This window comes from Ranitomeya imitator, chromosome 1 (genome assembly GCF_032444005.1).
Source record: "Ranitomeya imitator isolate aRanImi1 chromosome 1, aRanImi1.pri, whole genome shotgun sequence".
Lineage (NCBI taxonomy): Eukaryota > Metazoa > Chordata > Amphibia > Anura > Dendrobatidae > Ranitomeya > Ranitomeya imitator.
In genome coordinates, this window is record NC_091282.1 from 693,554,726 (window position 1) to 693,577,137 (window position 22,412).

General features: G+C 46.7%; 1 protein-coding gene across 1 annotated transcript; it reads right to left on the reverse strand.

The window, feature by feature from the left end:
- Nucleotides 1–1,913: 1,913 nt before the first annotated feature.
- On the reverse strand, nt 1,914–17,484 carry SPTSSA (serine palmitoyltransferase small subunit A). The gene is made up of 2 exons (XM_069730577.1): nt 17,208–17,484; nt 1,914–2,592 (listed from the first exon to the last, which is right to left on the reverse strand). Exons 1-2 carry the CDS (start codon nt 17,338–17,340, stop codon nt 2,489–2,491), a joined length of 237 nt encoding a protein of 78 aa, XP_069586678.1. The 5' UTR covers nt 17,341–17,484; the 3' UTR covers nt 1,914–2,488.
- Between the last annotated feature and the right edge of the window lie 4,928 nt (nt 17,485–22,412).

Below are 22,412 nucleotides of genomic sequence, written 5' to 3' on the forward strand. Positions count from 1 at the left end.
GGAGTTAATGCAAAGTGACATGACAGAAATGAAGTGTATTTTTACCACCTAAATGTAGCTAACTTCTGAACAGGTTACTATAGCCGGCTGACTAAGTCCATTATTTGGCAGTGAATTGCCATGGCAAACATCAGGACCACAGTGCTGATCTCAAGATGCCGAAGGGGATAAAAGAGGAAGCCCCCACACTCTGTTAACCACTTATATAATGCAGTCACTATTGACAGTAGCATCTAAGGGGTTAAAAGTATGGACGGTGCCAACACTGATTGGGGATGATGCAGCAAGTTGTCAGCTATAGTGGACAGCCGACAGCTACTGGATTGTCACCTGTATGGGGAGGCTAGTCTCATATCTCAGGTCAGTAAAAAGACATTGGCGGTCACTAAGAGGTTAATAGGTGTTACATAGTAATAAGGTAGTTTAAGTAGTCCAAAATGAAAAAAATGTCTCCACTTACCTCTAGGTCTAACAAAGGCTGCAAAAGACATTCATTCTTTCCCTACATTGTCCTCCTTAGCAGAGCAAATTACTGTGAGTAAAACCGGGAACAGCTGCATCGATATCCCAAAGCTTGCAGTATATATACACATCAAGGAAGGGAAGGACTTTCCCAACCAATGATGTATATATCCATCATGGCAATCGCTCGGCGTATAAGAGCTTACATCACAGCTCAATACCCGGTTCTCACTGCTAGGAGTGGTGCCTGCACCATTCCTGGCAGTTTAACCCCCTAAATGCTGTGATCGATATCGATCGCAGCATTTAGAAGGCAGGCAGGGGGAGGGGACTCCCTCTTCCCCCTCCGATCTGCACCCCTGCAACGTCATCGCGAGGGGGCAGATCGTTGCCACGGTGACCTGACCTAGTCAGGATGGCATCCAGGTCACCAGGCTCTAGAACGCTTGGTGCAGCATGGTCTAACAGCCTTGTGTGTCAGTGCTGAAGTGATGGTTATAATAGCATTTTTCTGCCGACAGTTTCCCTTTAACAGCTCATTTATATGTTCAGTGAAATTTGAATTTCTCTGGAATAAGACATCAGATCGCAGATATCACTATCATTTTATTCAGCTTCCTATGTCATACATGCCCATATGGACAGCTTCCGAGGGTTGAGCCTAGTGACAGATCCCCTTTAAGTCCGTAAAACCTCTTGAAATAGGACCAGTCACCTGGTCTAAAGTAGGCAGTTTATGCTCCTATTTTATTATTCCCGCAGATCCCCCCTAAGCATTGCTTTTGTTTTTTTAAATCCGCCATATAGATATATTTTGGGTGCAAGGGGGTCTTTACATAGTACATGGCTCACGTGTTAATAATGCTGAGCAGCCTAAAGACACCCCCTCAAAGCGCTAATTAAAATGGCCCTTATTGCTGGAATTTTTTAACAAAAAAACTGAATACTCAGCACTGCAGCATTGATAAACCAAGCAATCAGTGGTCACTTATGAGGAGTCCTCTTTGACCTCATTTATTCTATCCCATCTGATACAGGTCTCATACATTTCATGCCACCAGTTAGGTGACTGGTGTGAAGGACTGGTCTTGACAAGTCTATAATGTTCTTACATTTATTATTCACCAATCTTTATGTCCTTTAAAATGGAGGTTTTGTTTTTTTTTTTGTTGTTTTTTTTTGTCTCATACTTTATCACGAGCACACTACTTTCCAGCTTCCTGCTGCATACGGCCACCATCCAGTCGGAGTCAGTGCTTACAAGCTCTGTAGCACTGTCCAGCAGGAGGTGGCCGGACTCTAAGGTAATAAGCCATCAAAGAAAATTAGATGCATTTGGGTAAACAGCCAAATAGTCTGTAGTAAAGTGGAAAATTCCCTTTTACAAGAATTTTCCAATTGTTCCCATCTTTAAAGATGGACTAACCCTTAAATAACCATAAAAGCACAGCTGTCATAATGAGATTTTATGTTAAAGGCACAAATCATACAGAATCTGAACAGCTTAAGAAAGTTTTTTTTTTTAAGTGATAAAATATTAAACTTAGTGGCCTGCGTACAGAGGTGCTGCATTTGTGTTTGCTTTATAATTAACAAAGTTATGTGTCCAAACTCGTGTGACATCATAAACCCAAGTGAGACGAGATGCAGCCGCACAAGGAGAGAAAAGAAACAAGTTGATCTAAAACACATTTACAGTGCAATATTAAAATAGCTATTACTTTCCACAAAACATGTCGCACAGACAAATCCTGCCCGCAGCCCTGCCAGAATAGCATGGTTAGCAGCGCTCTTGGGTGATGAAACCAGTAGGGTGAACAGAGGTTGGACATTAGAAGAAGACCGCAATGACCTTGCCAATAGGGTAAAGATTATGGCAGTTTCACTAGAGACCACGCTCATCCAATTTTGGCATCTTCTCAGCTTGACATGGTGAAGACAACTTCTATAGTTCCAGTCTGACACCAGAAATGTCCAAGACTAATGCTCTGTCCTTTTAGACCTTGATGTGCAAGGATGTTATGTGTCATTGAACAATCTCAAAATAGTGCAAGATGGCAAGGATGTGCTGTGGCATAAAGATATATCCCGTATACAAAGCCATTCCGATGATGGACACCAACATGGAATCTAAGGAAAATGGGTTAAGGAATTTTGTAAAAGCAAAGTTTATTTCATGCAGTTAATAACAGAACAATGCAAAATCCATATTGGGAGGGGTGTTCCCTTCCCGTTTTGGAAAACACACAACCTCCTTTATTCGCCCTCCCCAAGCCCAGCACTGAGTTCTCACCCCTGCTCACTTTGTCACTGTCTGCAGCACTGACATCTCGCCGAGAGTGCTGCAGCTAACAGACACCAGGAGCACCAGTGGAGACTTCATGATGGATCAGAAGAGGGTGGTAAACTCTTTGTTTCACTATTTTAAAAAAATGCAGCTGGGAAGACAAGGTTTTCCTATGGGGGGGGGGGGGGGGGAGAGGGGGACCAGAACATTGTACAGTTGGGCCACACCCCTTTATTTAGACTAACAATATAACAAATTCCTTTCTAAGGCTATGTTCACATGTCCACTAATGATCTGTCGGCAATCCATTGACAAGGGTTATTTTAACTGGATTCGTCATTCAAAACCAATCTGTTAAATAGCCATCTGTTTTTCTTCCATTTGAAAACAAATCTGCTTTTTGCTTACTAGATCCATTTCAAGTGGGAGAAAAATGGATGGCTATTTAACGGATCTGTTTTCCATAGGCCTCAATGTTTATATAAAAAAAAAAAAAAAAAAAAAAGAAGGAGAGGGTGATTGAGAAAGCCTTCTCCCGAATAGGGCAGCATGGGGGATTTTCAAGCTTATATTGGAACTGTACTTTTTGCAAACTTTACACAATCACTAGTAGAGGTGACTAGAGGAATCCTTGTATGTAACCCCTTCTCATGTACAGCACCATGGAATCAATGGTGCTATATAAATAAATAAATGCAACTTAGAGAAATCTGCTTCCTTCCCCACTGCTTCCTTCCCCGCTTATCAATCACTCCTTTCCCTTCTGATCCTATCATCCACTGACCAACTCAAACCCACTGTGCTTGATGTTTCTCTGCGTGCTGTGCTCCATTTAACCTCTGTTTCCAGATTTTGTAACCAGGAATAAATGTGACAGCTTTGGGAATCACCAGCCTTGTCCGATAAAGAGTTGTACGCCATTGTATGTATGCCATATCCCAATAGTATATTGGTGGTCAGAATGTTAGGGGAACAAGTATTAACCCACTCATCTAGTGATATAAATCTATATCTCACCACCATACATACTCAGAGACAATAGTCATATTAATTCAAATACATATTTTGGCTTTTCATTAGTGGTAAATGACTTTATATGCTTGCTATTTGTCTGCCTGATTTTTTTTAAAATTACCTATGGCAGTACAGTCCCTTGTTTTTGGATTTTGTACCCTTCTTTACATGTAGTAATTGGTGTTTATTAACATCTTTTATGTGATTTTGCTAAATAAAAATATTGTTTTTACATTAATTGGTCACGTTAAGTGTGAGATATGTGCACACATTGCAGAATGTCCGCGGAAATTCTGCAATCCCTGCCGCAGGAAATACGCATGCGGAATTGGCATGCGTTTTCCCGCTAAACACTAGCGCTTTGCAAGTATAATTAGCTTGCAGAATGCTAGGGTTTTCCAAGCGATGCTACAGATCGCTTGGAAAACCCTAGCATTCTGATTGACAGGTTGGTCACACTTGTCAAACAGTGTTTGACAAGTGTGACCAACTTTTTACTATTGATGCAGCATCAATAGTAAAAAAAGATATAATGTTAAAAATAAAAAAAATTAAATCGTGATATTCTCAGCTTCCGGCGGCCCCAGCAGGCTTCCCGGCCCTCGCGTTGCTCCCGTTCCAAGTAATACCTCGCGGCAATGACCCAAGATGACATAGCATCACGTGAAACCGCTACGTCACAAGTCACTGTCGCAAGGCATTACTGGGAACAGGAACATCTCGAGGAGCAGAAAGGCTGCGGGGGCCACCGGAAGGTGAGCATATCACGATTTTTATTTTAATTCTTTTTTTTTTTTACAGGTATATGGTTCCCAGGACCTGGAGGAGAGTCTCCTCTCCTCCACCCTGGAGACCAACCGCACATGGTCCGCTTACTTTCCGCATGGTGGGCATAGCCCCATGCAGGAAGTAAGTAGATCAATGCATTCTTATGTGTGCGGAATCGCAGCAATTCTGCACAAAGAATGAACATGCTGGTTTTTTTTCCGGAATGCGATTCCGCCGCAGAAAAAAAACGCAGCATTTGCACAAAAAATGCAGAATGCATTAAAAATGATGGGATGCTTATGTAAGTGTTTTTTCGGCAGAAAACAGCCGAAAAAACGCTAAAAATCCTGAAAGTGTGCACATAGCCTAAGGTCAACCTTTATTAGGCAGCAATCATAACACCAATTAGCAATACTATTACTTTTGTAGTCAAATGTGTGCAGCTGCTCCTCTATTGTCTAATAGTGGAAAATATTAATTTCTATTTACCACTGAAAACAAAAACCAAACTAAATATTAGATCCACAATTCCTTTAACCCCTTCACAACCTTGCCCTTTTCAGTTTTTCCGTTCTCGTTTTTTTCGCTCCCCTTCCCAGAGCCATAACTTTTTTATTTTTCCGTCAATATGGCCATGTGGGGGCTTGTTTTTTTGTGGGACAAGTTGCACTTTTTACCGACATCATTGGTTTTAGCATGTCGTGTACTAGAAAACAGGAAAAAAAATTCCAAGTGCGGTGAAATTGCAAAAAAAAGTGCAATCCCACACTTGATTTTTGTTTGGCTTTTTTGCTAGGTTCACTAAATGTTAAAACTGACCTGACATTATGATTCTCCAGGTCAGTACGAGTTCATAGACTCCAAACATGTCTAGGTTACATTTTATCTAAGTGGTAAAAAAAATTCCAAACTTTGCTTTAAAATTTTCTCTTTAAAAAATTGCGCAATTTTCCAATATTCGTAGCGTCTCTATTTTTCGTGATCTGGGGTCGGGTGAGGGTTTATTTTTTGCATGCCGAGCTGACGTTTTTAATGATACCATTTTGGTGCAGATATGTTCTTTTGATCGCCTATTTTTGCATTTTAATGCAATGCCGTGGCGACCAAAAAACGTAATTCTGGCGTTTCTAATTTTTTTATTGCTATGCTGTTTAACGATCAGGTTAATCTTTTTTTTTGTTTATTGATAGATCGGGCGATTTAACACGGCGATACGAAATGTGTAGGTTTGATTTTTTTTTTTTTTTAATGGGGTGAAAGAGGGGTGATTTAAACATATATATATATATATATATATATATTTTTTTTTTCACTTTTGCCATGCTTCAATAGCCTCCATGGTTACTGTGCTGACACATCGCTGACCCCCGATCATGTGACGGGGGTCAGCGATGCGCTCATTTCCGGCTCGATGGCCAGAAGCGCCGGTTAAATGCCGCTGTCAGCATTTGACAGCAGCATTTAATTAGTTAATAGCGGCGGGTGAATCACAATTTCACCCGCCCCTATTCCGGGCACATGTCAGCTGTTCAAAACAGCTGACATGTCCCGGCTTTGAGATGGGCTCAGCGCCAGAGCCCACATCAAAGCAGGGGATACGACCTCGGCAGTAATAATACGGCGGAGGTCGGTAAGGGGTTAACTACTTCCGGACCACCCATGGACTTTAAACATCTGCACTGATATTCCATTCTGTAATGCTGTAGGTAAGCCCTGATGTAACCTGAAAGATAAGAAAAACAAGTTAGATTATACTCACCCATTGGCCGGTTCGATAGGCGTCGCGGTCCAAGTACTGCAGTGCGCAGGTGCTGGGAAAGGTCCAAGAAGCCCAGCACCTGCACACAGCTACTTTGCGCTGCCCTCAACAGGGCAGATAAAGTATGCCTGTGCAGGAGCCGGAAGAGGATGTCATCGCATGAAGATGGGAGGCACCGGACCTGGACTTTCATCGGACTGGACCGCACCCCCAGGTGAGTATAATCTTACTTGTTTTTCTTCTCTTTCAGATTACATCAGGGGCTTATCTACAGCATTACAGAATGCCTTGGAGGCTGTTCATCCAGTTGTCTAATTTTGTAGGGGAAAACAAAAAAAAAGCAGACACAGACATGGCACAAAACTAAAGTAATTTCAAATGGCAACTTTCTGGCTTTAAGAAACACAAAGAAATCAAGAACAAAAAATGCGGTAGTCAATAATGGTTACTTTTTTTTTAACCCCTTTCTGGCTTTAAAGGGAACCTGTCACCCCGTTTTTTCGATAGGAGATAAAAATATGGTTCAATAGGGCCTGAGCTCAGCTTTACATCAGTACCTTTCATATCCCCCCCGATTCCCTACCTTTGCTGCGAAAATACCATAGTAATCTCTCCGTTTTCGTATGTCAATCACCCCAGTCCGGTGGGCGGGGCCTAATCGCTGTCTCTCTCCCCCCCCCCCCCCGCTCCTTGGCATGTCAGACGTAACTAGATCTGTAAATAGCACAGATTGCGGTCAGCTTCTGCGGTTGCGCATTGAATTAGCGTCTCATGCGTGCGCAATATGCTTTGACCAACTGTGGGCAAAGCATGAAATTATTGCGCATGCGCCGGCTTTTGACCCTATGCTTTGTGCTCCAGAAGCATAGAAAGACTTCCGGGGCACAGAACGTCAACGAAAATGCCGGCGCATGCACAATGAGTTGAATGCTTTGCCGACTGTTGGGCAAAACCTACTGTGCACGCACGAGACGCCACTTGAATGTGCAGCCGCAGAAAACTACGCCAAAGCAGAAAAGAAGATTCGTAGAGCAAAGCCGGAGGTGGGGAGAACCAGCAATTAGGCCCCGCCCATCGGACCGGGTGATTGGACATACGAAAACGGAGAGATTACTAAGGTATTTTCTCAGCAAAGGTGGGGAATCGGGGGATGTGAAAGGTACTGATGTAAAGCAGAGCTTAGGCCCTATTGAACCATATTTTTATCTCATATTGAAAAAAAACGGGGTGACAGGTTCCCTTTAAAGCCAGAAAGTTGCCATTTGAAATGACTAGTTTTGTGCCATGTCTGTGATCTGCTTTTTTTCCACAAAATTAAACAACTGAATGAACATCCTCCAAGGCCGGCGATTCCATAATTTTTGCCACGGGTTGTATACGAAAAAGTAGGTGACAGATTCCCTTTAAAAATTATGACACTGCAGGAATCTATTTAGCTTTCTCAAATTTATAATGGTTCTAAAAGAACCATCAAGTTTGAAAATTAGGAATAAGGGAGAATAAAACCATTTCCCTTCCTGGCCCCTAGGGACTTCTACCAGGAATCTCTTATCCCTTAACTGTAAAATTTCCATTTCCAGGGCCCGTTGCCGGTCGGGTGAATTTTTGAAAGTTGTTAGCAGGAAGGAGTCCTGGAGGAATACTCCGAAACTCCAATTGATACAATACCAAGGATCCAGGCGCTGGATTTTATATGGACCCCCTGATTGTAAAAATATTTTAATCTACCGCCCACTGGGATATTAAGGCTAGCGATAGTTGCGCCTACGCTTGGACGATGAGGCCCCACCGAAGTAAGCACCTCTCCACTTTGGTTCCACCGCTTCCCAGTCTCTGTCTGCATATTTGCTTCGGAAGTACAACCTCTTCTTAACCCCTTCATGACCCAGCCTATTTTGACCTTAAAGACCTTGCCGTTTTTTGCAATTCTGACCAGTGTCCCTTTATGAGGTAATAACTCAGGAACGCTTCAACGGATCCTAGCGGTTCTGAGATTGTTTTTTCGTGACATATTGGGCTTCATGTTAGTGGTAAATTTAGGTCAATAAATTCTGCGTTTATTTGTGATAAAAACGGAAATTTGGCGAAAATTTTGAAAATTTCGCAATTTTCACATTTTGAATTTTTATTCTGTTAAACCAGAGAGATATGTGACACAAAATAGTTAATAAATAACATTTCCCACATGTTTACTTTACATCAGCACAATTTTGGAAACAAAATATTTTTTTTTGTTAGGAAGTTATAAGGGTTAAAATTTGACCAGCGATTTGTCATTTTTACAACGAAATTTACAAAACCATTTTTTTTAGGGACCACCTCACATTTGAAGTCAGTTTGAGGGGTCTATATGGCTGAAAATACCCAAAAGTGACACCATTCTAAAAACTGCACCCCTCAAGGTACTCAAAACCACATTCAAGAAGTTTATTAACCCTTCAGGTGCTTCACAGCAGCAGAAGCAACATGGAAGGAAAAAATTAACATTTAACTTTTTAGTCACAAAAATTATCTTTTAGCAACAATTTTTTTATTTTCCCAATGGTAAAAGGAGAAACTGAACCACGAAAGTTGTTGTCCAATTTGTCCTGAGTACGCTGATACCTCATATGTGGGGGTAAACCACTGTTTGGGCGCACGGCAGGGCTTGGAAGGGAAGGAGCGCCATTTGACTTTTTGAATCAAAAATTGGCTCCACTCTTTAGCGGACACCATGTCACGTTTGGAGAGCCCCCGTGTGCCTAAAAATTGGAGCTCCCCCACAAGTGACCCCATTTTGGAAACTAGACGCCCCAAGGAACTTATCTAGATGCATAGTGAGCACTTTGAACCCCCAGGTGCTTCACAAATTAATCCGTAAAAATGAAAAAGTACTTTTTTTTCACAAAAAAATTCTTTTAGCCTCAATTTTTTCATTTTCACATGGGCAACAGGATAAAATGGATCCTAAAATGTGTTGGGCAATTTCTCCTGAGTACACCAATACCTCACATGTGGGGGTAAACCACTGTTTGGGCACTCGGCAGGGCTCGGAAGGGAAGGCGCGCCATTTGACTTTTTGAATGGAAAATTAGCTCCAATTGTTAGCGGACACCATGTCGCGTTTGGAGAGCCCCTGTGTGCCTAAACATTGGAGCTCCCCCACAAGTGACCCCATTTTGGAAACTAGACCCCCCAAGGAACTTATCTAGATGCATATTGAGCACTTTAAACCCCCAGGTGCTTCACAGAAGTTTATAACGCAGAGCCATGAAAATAAAAAATAATTTTTCTTTCCTCAAAAATGATTTTTTAGCCTGGAATTTCCTATTTTGCCAAGGATAATAGGAGAAATTGGACCCCAAATATTGTTGTCCTGTTTGTCCTGAGTACGCAGATACCCAATATGTGGGGGTAAACCACTGTTTGGGCGCACGGCAGGGCTCGGAAGGGATGGCACGCCATTTGGCTTTTTAAATGGAAAATTAGCTCCAATCATTAGCGGACACCATGTCACGTTTGGAGAGCCCCTGTGTGCCTAAACATTGGAGATCCCCCAGAAATGACACCATTTTGGAAACTAGACCCCCTAAGGAACTAATCTAGATGTGTGGTGAGGACTTTTAACCCCCAAGTGCTTCACAGAAGTTTATAACGCAGAGCCATGAAAAAAAAAAAAATTATTTTCTCAAAAATGATCTTTTAGCCTGCAATTTTTTATTTTCCCAAGGGTAACAGGAGAAATTTGACCCCAAAAGTTGTTGTCCAGTTTCTCCTGAGTACGCTGATACCCCATATGTGGGGGTAAATCACTGTTTGGGCACATGCCGGGGCTCGGAAGTGAAGTAGTGACGTTTTGAAATGCAGACTTTGATGGAATGCTCTGCGGGCGTCACGTTGCGTTTGCAGAGCCCCTGATGTGCCTAAACAGTAGAAACCCCCCACAAGTGACCCCATTTTGGAAACTAGACCCCGAAAGGAACTTATCTAGATGTGTGGTGAGCACTTTGAACCCCCAAGTGCTTCATAGAAGTTTATAATGCAGAGCCGTGAAAATAATAAATACGTTTTCTTTCCTCAAAAATAATTATTTAGCCCAGAATTTTTTATTTTCCCAAGGGTTACAGGAGAAATTGGACCCCAAAAGTTGTTGTCCAGTTTCTCCTGAGTACGCTGATACCCCATGAGTGGGGGTAAACCACTGTTTGGGCACACGTCGGGGCTCAGAAGGGAAGTAGTGACTTTTGAAATGCAGACTTTGATGGAATGGTCTGCGGGTGTCACGTTGCGTTTGCAGAGCCCCTGGTGTGCCTAAACAGTAGAAACCCCCACAAGTGACCCCATTTTAGAAATTAGACCCCCCAAGGAACTTATCTAGATATGTGGTGAGCACTTTGAACCCCCAAGTGCTTCACAGACGTTTACAATGCAGAGCCGTGAAAATAAAAAATCATTTTTCTTTCCTCAAAAATTATGTTTTAGCAAGCATTTTTTTTGATTCACAAGGGTAACAGGAGAAATTGGACCCCAGTAATTGTTGCGCAGTTTGTCCTGAGTATGCTGGTACCCCATATGTGGGGGTAGACCACTGTTTGGGCACACGTCAGGGCTCGGAAGTGAGGGAGCACCATTTGACTTTTTGAATACGAGATTGGCTGGAATCAATGGTGGCACCATGTTGCGTTTGGAGACCCCTGATGTGCCTAAACAGTGGTAACCCCTCAATTCTACCTCCAACACTAACCCCAACACACCCCTAACCCTAATCCCAACTGTAGCCATAACCCTAAACACAACCCTAACCGCAACACACCCCTAACCACAACCCTAACCCCAACACACCCCTAACCATAACCACAACCCTAATTCCAACCCTAACCCTAAAGCTATGTGCCCACGTTGCGGATTCGTGTGAGATATTTTCGCACCATTTTTGAAAAATCCGCGGGTAAAAGGCACTGCGTTTTACCTGCGGATTTTCCGCGGATTTCCAGTGTTTTTTGTGCGGATTTCACCTGCGGATTCCTATTGAGGAACAGGTGTAAAACGCTGCGGAATCCGCACAAAGAATTGACATGCTGCGGAAAATACAACGCAGCGTTTCCGCGTGGTATTTTCTGCACCATGGGCACAGCGGATTTGGTTTCCATATGTTTACATGGTACTGTAAACCTGATGGAACACTGCTGCGAATCCGCAGCCAAATCCGCACAGTGTGCACATAGCCTAATTCTAAAGGTATGTGTACACGCTGCGGATCCGCAGCAGTTTCCCATGAGTTTACAGTTCAATGTAAACCTACGGGGAACAAAAATCGCTGTGCCCATGCTGCGGAAAAACTGCACGGAAACGCAGCGGTTTACATTCCGCAGCATGTCACTTCTTTGTGCGGATTCCGCAGCGGTTTTACAACTGCGCAAATAGAAAATCGCAGTTGTAAAACCGCAGTGAAATGCGCAGAAAAACCGCGGTAAATCCGCCATAAATCCGCAGCGGTTTAGCACTGCGGATTTATCAAATCCGCAGCGGAAAAATCCGCAGAGGACCAGAATACGTGTGCACATACCGAAACCCTAACCCTAGCCCTAACCCTACCCCTACCCCTAGCCCTAACCCTACCCCTAACCCTATTCTAACATTAGTGGAAAAAAAAAATTTCTTTATTTTTTTATTGTCCCTACCTATGGGGGTGACAAAGGGGGGGGGGGTCATTTATTATTTTTTTTATTTTGATCACTGAGATAGATTATATCTCAGTGATCAAAATGCACTTTGGAACGAATCTGCTGGCCGGCAGATTCGGCGGGCGCACTGCGCATGCGCCCGCCATTTTGGAAGATGGCGGCGCCCAGGGAGAAGACGGACGGGACCCCGGCTGGATCGGTAAGTATGATGGGGTGGGGGGGGGACCACGGGGGAGGGGATCGGAGCACGGGGGGGGGGAATCGGAGTGCGGGAGGGGTGGAACGGAGCACGGGGGGCGTGGAACGGAGCACGGGGGGGCTGGAATGGAGCACGGGGGGGTGGAACGGAGCACCGGGGGGGGGGGGGGGTGGATCGGAGTGCAGGGGGGGTGATTGGAGCACGGGGGGGTGATTGGAGCACGGGGGGAGCGGACAAGAGCACGGGGGGGAGCGGAGCACTGGACGGAGGGGAGCCGGAGCAGTGTACCGGCCAGATCGGAGGGCTGGGGGGGCGATCGGTGGGGTGGGGGCACACTAGTATTTCCAGCCATGGCCGATGATATTTCAGCATCGGCCATGGCTGGATTGTAATATTTCACCCGTTATAATGGGTGAAATATTACAAATCGCTCTGATTGGCAGTTTCACTTTCAACAGCCAATCAGAGCGATCGTAGCCACGAGGGGGTGAAGCCACCCCCCCTGGGCTAAACTACCACTCCCCCTGTCCCTGCAGATGGGTGAAATGGGAGTTAACCCTTTCACCCGATCTGCAGGGACGCGATCTTTCCATGACGCCGCATAGGCGTCATGGGTCGGAATGGCACCGACTTTCATGACGCCTACGTGGCGTCAAAGGTCGGGAAGGGGTTAAAGGTGTTTCTGAAAGGAGGGGTAGACAAATTAGGAAACCCTCTTTTTCTGTCAGTTGCCTTCGTGAGGATTTCATCCAGCATGGGGCCAAACAAGAACTCACCCCGGCATGGAATGGCACATAATTTTGCTCTAGCATGTGCGTCCCCCTTCCAGCTATTCAGCCAGATCACTCGGTGGGCAGCGTTCGTCAGGCCAGCAGATCTAGCAGCCAACCGTAAAGAATCCACTGAAGCATCCGCAAGGTAAGCCACCCCTGTGAGAGGGAGTCTAACAACTGGTCTCTAGGGACCTTGGAACGTAACTGATTCTCCAGTTGGCCCAGCCAGACCATCATGGATCTGGCGGTACAGGTGTTTGCAATTGCTGGCTTAAAAGCTCCAGCTGATGACTCTCACACCTGCTTCAGGAGCACGTCTGCTTTTCTGTGAGATGGATCCTTCAGAAGATCCCAGTCTTCCAGCGGTAGTGCAGATCTCTTTGATGAGCACTTTAGCAATCTTAACCCATTCCGCCAGTACATTATGCTCAAAAGGGTATCTCCGTTTTGCGGCGGATGGCAGGAATCCCTTATCCCGCTTGTCCCATTCCCTTTTAATGAGGCGATTAACTGTGTCAATTACTGGGAAGGACTTGCGAGTCCTCTGACACAAGCCTGCAAACATGAGATCCTGAGCCGATTTGGGCTCTCTACTGTCCTTGACCCACATAGTGGCTCTAACTGACCTCACCAATGAGTCCATGTTTTCAAAGGGGAAGCAAGGTCTCCCCTCCTCATCTGAAGATGATGAAGGGGACTCTGAAGACTCAAATTGCTGCCCCCCCATTGACAGACTAGATTCTGAGCTCACTCCAATGCTAGCTCGTTTATGGGCGTTCCACTTAAGGGAGCTCCTAATTTCTTCCCTAATGACAGCCTTTAGATCCGATGTATGAACAGAAGCCTCCTCCTCCAGGGCCTGGCATATTCCTGACTGACAAAGCCTTTTAGCATAGCTGTCAGGCAGGGGTACTGTGCACAAAGTACATTGCTTGTGCTTAGTCTTTGCTGATCTCTAACCTGGGAATAGAGCATAGAAGGGGGAAATCAGCTTACCAGGAATTCATACCACACTCCCCACCCGAGGCTGTATCTTAGTGGAGTACCGATTCCGGTGCACAACGTAGGGGTCCCAGATGGCTCCCAGCCCCATTCACCATTCTTGCTAGTGGTTTTGCTCACCCTGGAGTGTCCGCTACTCTCTCTGCGCTGCTCGGACACCTCCACAGGCGGTGCCTCCATATCCCCCAGAGAGAACGTTCTTGCTGCAGCCCTGGCATCCGCCTAAGGCCTGGTCACCCCTCCTCTTCTCCCCTGTCTCCCACGGAAGTTCTCACCTTCACTTCAGGGTCACAGGCGCTTTACTGCCGCCATTGGAAGATGATGCCAGCCGGCTTTCTGGGTGAATGCAGGGAGATTCACTCCACCTGCGCGACCCAGAGAGGCCTCCCCCGGACCCTGGAATCACGACATCCATCTGCCAGATAAGGAGGGGTCTGCGTGCAGAGCACCTCCGACGCTTCTTCTGGCGTCCCAGGCTCTGCCGTTCTTTCAGATACCACACAGAGGCAGCTTGGACCCAGGTAAGCTTGCTTCCTGCAGGTTCTCACTTCAGGACAGGAACCCAACTGAGGAGGTGAGGGGGAGCCCCCCCCCCTTTTAACCTGTAGGGTCCTGTCCTGAAGATGGGCAGATCCCCTCTCTCGTGGGGTGCTGTCGTGGCGATAGGAAAACATAAAATCCACTGCTAATCCAAATTGCTATGAGCCCTAACCCCATCAGAAAAAAGTGTTAATAGATAAAAATAGTTGTTATGGTACAGATGAACACGTTTTGTAATGTATTTTTTTTACTGTTCCTTTATGGTCTTAAGTGTGAAAAACAGACATTTTCTCACGGTTAAAACAAAAAGCAGGCCCCAGTTATCAATGATAAAAATTTTACAGCTCTTTACACCACACATATGAAAAAACCCGAAAATGGTGGGCAAGGATGCCTTCACACTGCCTTTTGGCACTTAATCGTTGGTCACATTGGGGCTTACGTCCAACCCCCCCTGCAAAATGGGATTCAGGAGTATGCGGATGTGTACGCCTACTGGAGATGAACATCCAGATGCAGTCCACCACATCTCAGTGTCCACCTCCACTGAGCGCATATAACTGAAAATGATGGACGATAGATCGCACATTCGCTGTCGGCACCATTATAGTCTATGGCCCCATCAGTGAATATGCCCGAATTCCAGGCAGTGAGGTGGGGTGTCGAGGTGTAAGCCCTGACAGAACCAGTAAACAGGCGCTAAAAGGCAGTACGACAGCACTCTAAATGGTCTGGCTTTCTACTGGTTAAAAAAGTCAACCTTTTAATGTTTTTTCAGATTTCATTACACTTATAATTACAAAGTAGATAGGTGGGGGTCTGGGTACTCGCTCAGCCTATCCCCCTCTCAGAGACATGTAGGGCTGCAGACTAAAGCACAGCTCCTGCCTCAGAGAGCACACAGAACAGTGTACAGATTCTGGTGAACCGTGGGGGATTAGCAATCAGTGAAGATCTCAGGACCCGGACCCCACAAATCTCTTTATAATTCTAAGGGCAATAAAAACATTAGGTTTAGATACCTATTAAGAGATAGATCATGATTAGGGGAAAACTGGGGAACAAGTTGCCTGCAAGTTGTCTTACTCTTTACCATGAGAATCTCTTCAGGTCTGATTCTCCGCCGGAAACATGGTTACATTATTTGTGTTACAATGTTACATCTCCTTCCTGTTCTTCTGATTTTAATCTATGGAACATATACTAGGACTATGGTTGCAATCAATAAAACAAACAAAGATTCCAGGAAAAAAAAATGAGTCAAGGAATCCAAGAGGAGATAAAGAATTCACAGGGTCCAGCTGGCTCTGGTGTGCAGGGAGGACCTGACAGGTGGGCACACAACTCCTGTAGGAAGCAGCTGCTTCTGGTGGTCACCTCGTGCAGATGTACCCCAGAGTGAACACTTACATTTCAATTCTTTAAAAGCAAATTCCTTCTGGAAATCAAAAGGCTTCAAATACCCCATGTAGGAAAAACAACTGCCTGAAAGCATAGATTTCAGGCAAGTGAGGAAAAGATAATGCTGAAAAAGTAACAATTCTTTCCAAAAAGAAAATGGAAAGTGAATGAGAAATCTAAATCAAAATTTGGTGTGATCGCTCTTTGCCTTCATTACAGGATCAGTTCTTCTAGGTACTTATACACAGGTTTCCAAGGAACTCGGCAGGGAGGTTGCTCCAAACATCTCGGGAGAACTAACCGCAGATAATCTGTGGATGTCACTTGTGCACATTTTTTACATTGGCTGTGTTTGCGGTCGTTGTCCTGTTGCAGAATAAATGTGGTGCCAATCAGAAGCTCCAATCAGTATTTCATGATGGATAAGTATCTGCCTGTATTAAGAACTGTCTTGAGCATAAAGAACAAGGGATGATCCCACCCCAAAGAGCCCTGATCTCCTATCATCCAGAATGTGGGATCACATGAGGAGACAGGAGGATTGGCACAAGCGACAGCCACAGATCTGCGGTTAGTTCTCCAAGATGTTTGGCAGAACCTCCTGCCGAGGTCCTTCAAAATCTGTGTGCAAGTACCTAGAAGAAGATATATCAATTTGAAAGCAAAAGGCGGTCACACCAAATACTGAAGGCAGAAGGGCAGCAGCACTATTGATGTGATTGAGATTTCCATTTTGATGGTTCACTTTGTATTTTGTTGAAAAAAAAAATAAACTATTAACACTTCTAGCTTTATAGCTTCTTTGCAACATTTTTCTCACAAGTAACTAAACATATACATAAATATTACACACAAATATACATACACACACACACATACATACATTAGGGCAGCACGGTGGCGCAGTGGTTAGCACAGCAGCCTTGCAGCGCTGGGGTCCTGGGTTCTAATCCCACCCATGACAACATCTGCAAAGAGTTTGTATGTTCTCTCCGTGTTTGCGTGGGTTTCCTCCGGGCACTCCGGTTTCCTCCCACATTCCAAAGACATACTGATAGGAATTCTAGATTGTGAGCCCCATTGGGGACAGTGATGATAATGTGTGCAAAACTGTAAAGCGCTGCGGAATATGTTAGCGCTATATAAAAATAAAGATTATTATTATTATTATACACACACACACACCAGCGCTTCCTCCCCGCCGTCCGCCGCACTGGGCCCTGCTGACCCCGGGTGACCTGTGACAGGACGCGTCCGGTGTCCGCCCGGGAGCACACTCTCCCCGCCGCCGTGCTGCCACCTGTAGTTCCCCACCCCTCCTGCATACTGATAAGGATACTGAAGATGGTCCTCTCCCACGGCTCCAGCATGTAGAGCGCGGTGACCAGCAGGTACTGGTAGTACAGCCACGACATCTGCTTCCACGCCCGACCCAGGGATCCCGGAGCACCGGAGTCACAGGACACCTTCATCCTCAGCTAGGAGCGGAGACTTCCGGGACACACCAGTCAGATCACACGAGAACCCGGCACTGAGCGCTCTCCGCCTCACCCGCGCCTACTAGTCCGATGACGTCACGGTCGCCAGAGCGCCAGTTCCTGTGACGTTAAGATCCGCCCATCACTGGGACACAGTAGCTGTGGAATAGTTAAAGCGCCTGCATCACGTGATGACTGACAGAAGTCACGTGACTCTGGTGAATGATTTCCTGCGCCGGGTGTGGCCGTGAATGAGCTCTAGCTGTGTGTGCAGGGCGCGGCGTCACGTGGGGACGGGGGTGTCTACTTACAGACAACTGGGTCACCTACCTGTGTAGTGACGGACTGGGACTTGTAGCTGGAGGGCGGTCCATTCCTCTGTGCGGGTCCGGCTGCCATATGTTGTTATAGCACGCCTCAGAATTATCAGGAAGGAAAGAGGGGCAGACACTGGCAACGTCACCATTCCTGTATAGTTGCTCTCCCAGTGAGGCCAGTTAGTGTTCATACAGTAGGCTGTCGCATAGAGCCCTCCCACACAGTATGATGCCCCCCCACAGTATGATACCCCCACAGAGCCCCCAAATATGATCCCCCCGAAGGTCCCCACACGGTGTGATACCCCGCAGAGCCCCCAAACAGTATGATATCCCGCAGAGCCCCCACACAGTATGATATCCCGCAGAGCCCCCACACAGTATGATACCCGCGTAGAGCCCCCACACAGTGTGATACCCCGCAGAGCCCCCAAACAGTATGATATCCCGCAGAGCCCCCACACAGTATGATACCCGCGTAGAGCCCCCACACAGTGTGATACCTCGCAGAGCCCCCAAACAGTATGATATCCTGCAGAGCCCCCACACAGTTTGATACCCCCGTAAAGCCCCCACACAGTGTGATACCCCACAGAGCCCCCAAACAGTATGATATCCCGCAGAGCCCCCACACAGTGTGATACCCCGCAGAGCCCCCAAACACTATGATATCCCGCAGAGCCCCCACACAGTGTGATACCCCACAGAGCCCCCAAACAGTATGATATCCCGCAGAGCACCCACACAGTATGATCTCCCCACAGAGCCCCCACACAGTGTGATCCGCCCGAAGAGCCCCCACGCAGTATGATACCCGCGTAGAGCCCTGCTACACAGTATGACCCCCTGCAGAGTCCCTGCACAGTAGGATACCCCCGCAGAGCACTCCCACAGTATGATGCCTGCAGAGCCCTCCCACACATGATCCCCCTGCACACCCCTCCCACAAAGTATGATGCCCTTTCAGAGCCCCCACACACAGTATGATGCTTCGGCAGAGCCTCCACACAGTGTGATACCCCACAAAGCCCCCAAACAGTATGATATCCCGCAGAGCCCCCACACAGTATGATACCCCGTAGAGCCCCCACACAGTGTGCTACCCTACAGAGCCCCCAAACAGTATGATCTCCCCGCAGAGCCCCCACACAGTGTGATCCGTCCGAAGAGCCCCCACACAGTATGATACCCGCGTAGAGCCCTGCTACACAAAATGACCCCCTGCAGAGTCCCCGCACAGTATGATACCCCCGCAGAGCACTCCCACACATTATGACCCCCCGCACACACCACAAAGTATGATGCCCTTTCAGAGCCCCCACACACAGTATGATGCTCTGGCAGAGCCTCCACACACAGTATGATGCTCCGGCAGAGCCTCCACACACAGTATGATGCTCCCCAAGGACCTCCACACAGTATGAGCCATCCTACTCAGTATATTGCTCCAACAGGACCACCACACAGTATAATACCCCTCACAGAGCCCTCCCACACATGGTATGAAGCTCTCAAAGTGACCTACCACTCAGTATAAGGCCGGAGTCACACTACAGCGAGATACGGCCGAGTCTCGCTGGTTAAAAGCAAGCTCTGGCACCGGCACGCCAGATTGGAGCGTGCAGCTCCATGCATTGCTATGCGGCCGCACGCTCCGCTCTGGAGTGCCGGTGCCAGAGCTTGGTTTTATCCAGCGAGACTCGGCCGTATCTCGCTGTGTGTGATCCCGGCCTTATGGTGACACAGGACCTCCACATATTTTGATACCCTACAATGACCTCGTACACACGGTATGATGCCCCCACAAAGCCATCCCACCAAGTGTAATGCTTTCTCTGGACCCCGACATAGTTTGATACCCCTATAAATGCTTTTCCCACTCGGTATGCTCCCACACACAGTATGATGCCCCTAAGGAGCCGTACCACACAGTGTAATCCACTCTTATGACCTCCACATTGTATAATGCTTATGAAAAGCTTTTCGTGGTCATGCCCACGCAGAACCCTTTTGTCACGATTCCTCTGCTCAGTGTCTGGGACTCAGTGATGGACAGCTCTGTCATCCTATCCTTTGCTGGGGCATACTGAGCTGTCAGTGCTTTGATTGACACATCAATTGACCTATCTGAGACTGGAAGATGCAAAGATTTCCACAGGTGCTCCCTGTTTTTGGCATTTGCCCTGCTATTTAGGTGAGCTGTCTTGCCCAGATCACTGCCAGTTAAAGTGTAAAAAGAGGGACCGGACAAGGGGTACCTTTCTTGCGCCTGGTCCGGAGCTGTTGAGACTGTCACCTTTATTGTCTATGGGAAAGCTTAGAAACCTGGACCGACCTTTGCACTTGACAGCAGGGAGTGTAGCTAGGCTAAAAAGGGCAGAGCGTGTGAAAAGGGAGACAGACTTGGTGGGAGCATGCAGCACACAGCAGGGGAAGTATAGTGCTCCGTCTTTTTAGCACCATGACAGCGCAGGTCCGCGCTATAGTATCCCTGCTGCCACTTACAGAGACTGTGACCGGAGAACTGCTCTTTGCCCATTGGCTCCCGCTGCTCAAGGTACCCAACACTGCGGGCCGGCAAATACTGCGTGCATGCCACCTAAGAAATACCGGGTGACTCACTGAGAACTGTTCCCTCTCTCACCCGCATACTTCTGCCGAGCGTCGCTAAGCCCCGGCAGTGTTGGAGACTGCTCTTCACTCTGCAACCCGAATCCAGGACCCCGTGCAAGATGTCGAGGACTCATCATCACTGCCAGGAACCGGATCATCAACGCCTGCAGGACTATCCCGGATTCATCACGCGCTAGCTTCGTTAGCACCACCGTTTGTACCTAGAACTCTGCGGTCAGGAAGCTGTCAGACTGATAAGTTAACCCTTAATGAACAGTTGCTATACTTATTGCCCCCGTTACCTCCCTCAGCACCCCTATTGTGCTCATCACCTGCCATACCCTTGCCTCTCCTTTCCTCTCCCTGTGTGGAGTATTCCCCTGTTCAAGTAAAAATTAACCCCCGATTCATCACGTGCTAACTGCATTGGCACCACCATTTGAACCTAGGACTCTGCAGCTAGGAAGCCGTCAGACTGATAAGTTAACCCTTAATGAACAGTTGCTATACTTATTGCCCCCCGATACCTCCCTCAGTACCCCTATTGTGCTCATATCACCTGCCATACCTTTGCCTCTCCTTTCCTCTCCCTGTGTGGAGTATTCCCCTGTTCAAGTAAAAATTAACGTTAACCCTTGCTCTGCCTCCTGTCCGTTACTGCATCCTGCAACCTGCTCACAAAAGCATGTGCTCTCTGGTGTGTGGTTGGCTGATCCCTGTGCTAAGTGTTCTGATCTTCTGCTGACCTTTGGACCATGTCCTGACTACCCTTTGCTTATCTGCTATTTCTCTGGTATTCTGACCCTTGCATGTGACCTGACTAGTGATGAGCCAGTATGATCGTTACTCGAGTTTCTCCGAGCATGCTCGGGTGGTCTTCGGGTATTTCGGCATGCTCAGAGATTTAGTTTATGTCGAAGCAGCTGCTTGATTTGTGGCTGCTAGACAGCTTGAATACATGTTGGGATTCCCTAACAAACAGGCAATCCCTACATGTATTCAAGCTGTCTAGCAGCCGCAAATCATGCAGCTGCGTCGACATAAGCTAAATCTCCAAGCACGCCGAAATACTCAGAGACAACCCGAGCATGCTCGGAGAAACTCGAGTAATGAGCATACTTGCTCATCACTAGACCTGACTTATGACTTAGCATTTTCCCTTGGTTTACTACGTGATCTTTTGGTATTGACCCCGGAACGTCTGACTTCGCTGACTCACTGCCTGTCCGTCGGTTGTGACTAGCGTCACATATTGACTGGCCACAAATTACTTTTTTTTCTTTTTGCTTCTCCAACCAATGAATGCCATTGTGCACTCTGATCAGGTGGCAAATCTGACCCAGATGGCTCAGGATCTGACAAAGGAACACCAAAAACTAGAATCTTCACAGTCCCAGCCGCGGGGTCAGTTTTCTAGAACTATGGATGCTTCCTAAAGCTCTCCACCATCGAATGTAGCAATGACTTCTGTACCTTCTGACGTGCAGTTGGTCTTCCCTGAACCTGTACTGGCACTTTCTGACAATATTTTGGGGGATAGGTATCAGTTTAAGCAGAGCTGCAATCTATTTTTTACCTTACGACTCTGGTCTTCAGGGTATGAGTCCCAGCGGGTAGGAATAATCATGTCCCTATTACGAGGGGATACTCAGACTTTGGCATTCTCTTTGTCTCCATTAGACCCAGAACGCTCTTCCTTTGATGCCTTTTTTGACGCCTTAGGAATGATCTATGACGAACCTGACATGGCCCAGGTCGCAGCAGCTAACATCATGAACCTGACACAGGGGGGCCGCACCGCAGAGGACTATAGCTCTGAGTTCCGGCAATGGTCCTCTGAGGTTTTGTGGAATGATGCAGCTCACAGGTGTCAGTTTCACAGTGGCCTTTTGGATAAAGGACGCTCTGGCTTTGCATACTCCACCCTGTTCCCTGGGGGAGGCCATGACCCAGGCCAGGTGAATGGATCGCCGAATTCGTGAGATTTGGGGTGAACGACAGGGGGTTTCAGTCGTCCTGCCCAAGTTTGTTCACTTGCCACAGACGGAACCAATGGAGTTTGAAGTAGTTCATTCTTGGATTGTGGATAGAAGGTGGTGTTGTGATCTTGGACTTTGCCTTTACTGTAGTTGTATT

What these genes read in the sequence shown, in the direction of transcription:
- SPTSSA (XM_069730577.1), bottom strand. Translation starts at nt 17,340, where the DNA reads ATGAAGGTGTCCTGTGACTCCGGTGCTCCGGGATCCCTGGGTCGGGCG. An exon ending in GTGGGAGAGGACCATCTTCA is followed by an intron (nt 2,593 to 17,207) that starts GTATCCTTATCA and finishes CATTTTCCTTAG; the next exon opens with ATTCCATGTTGGTGTCCATC.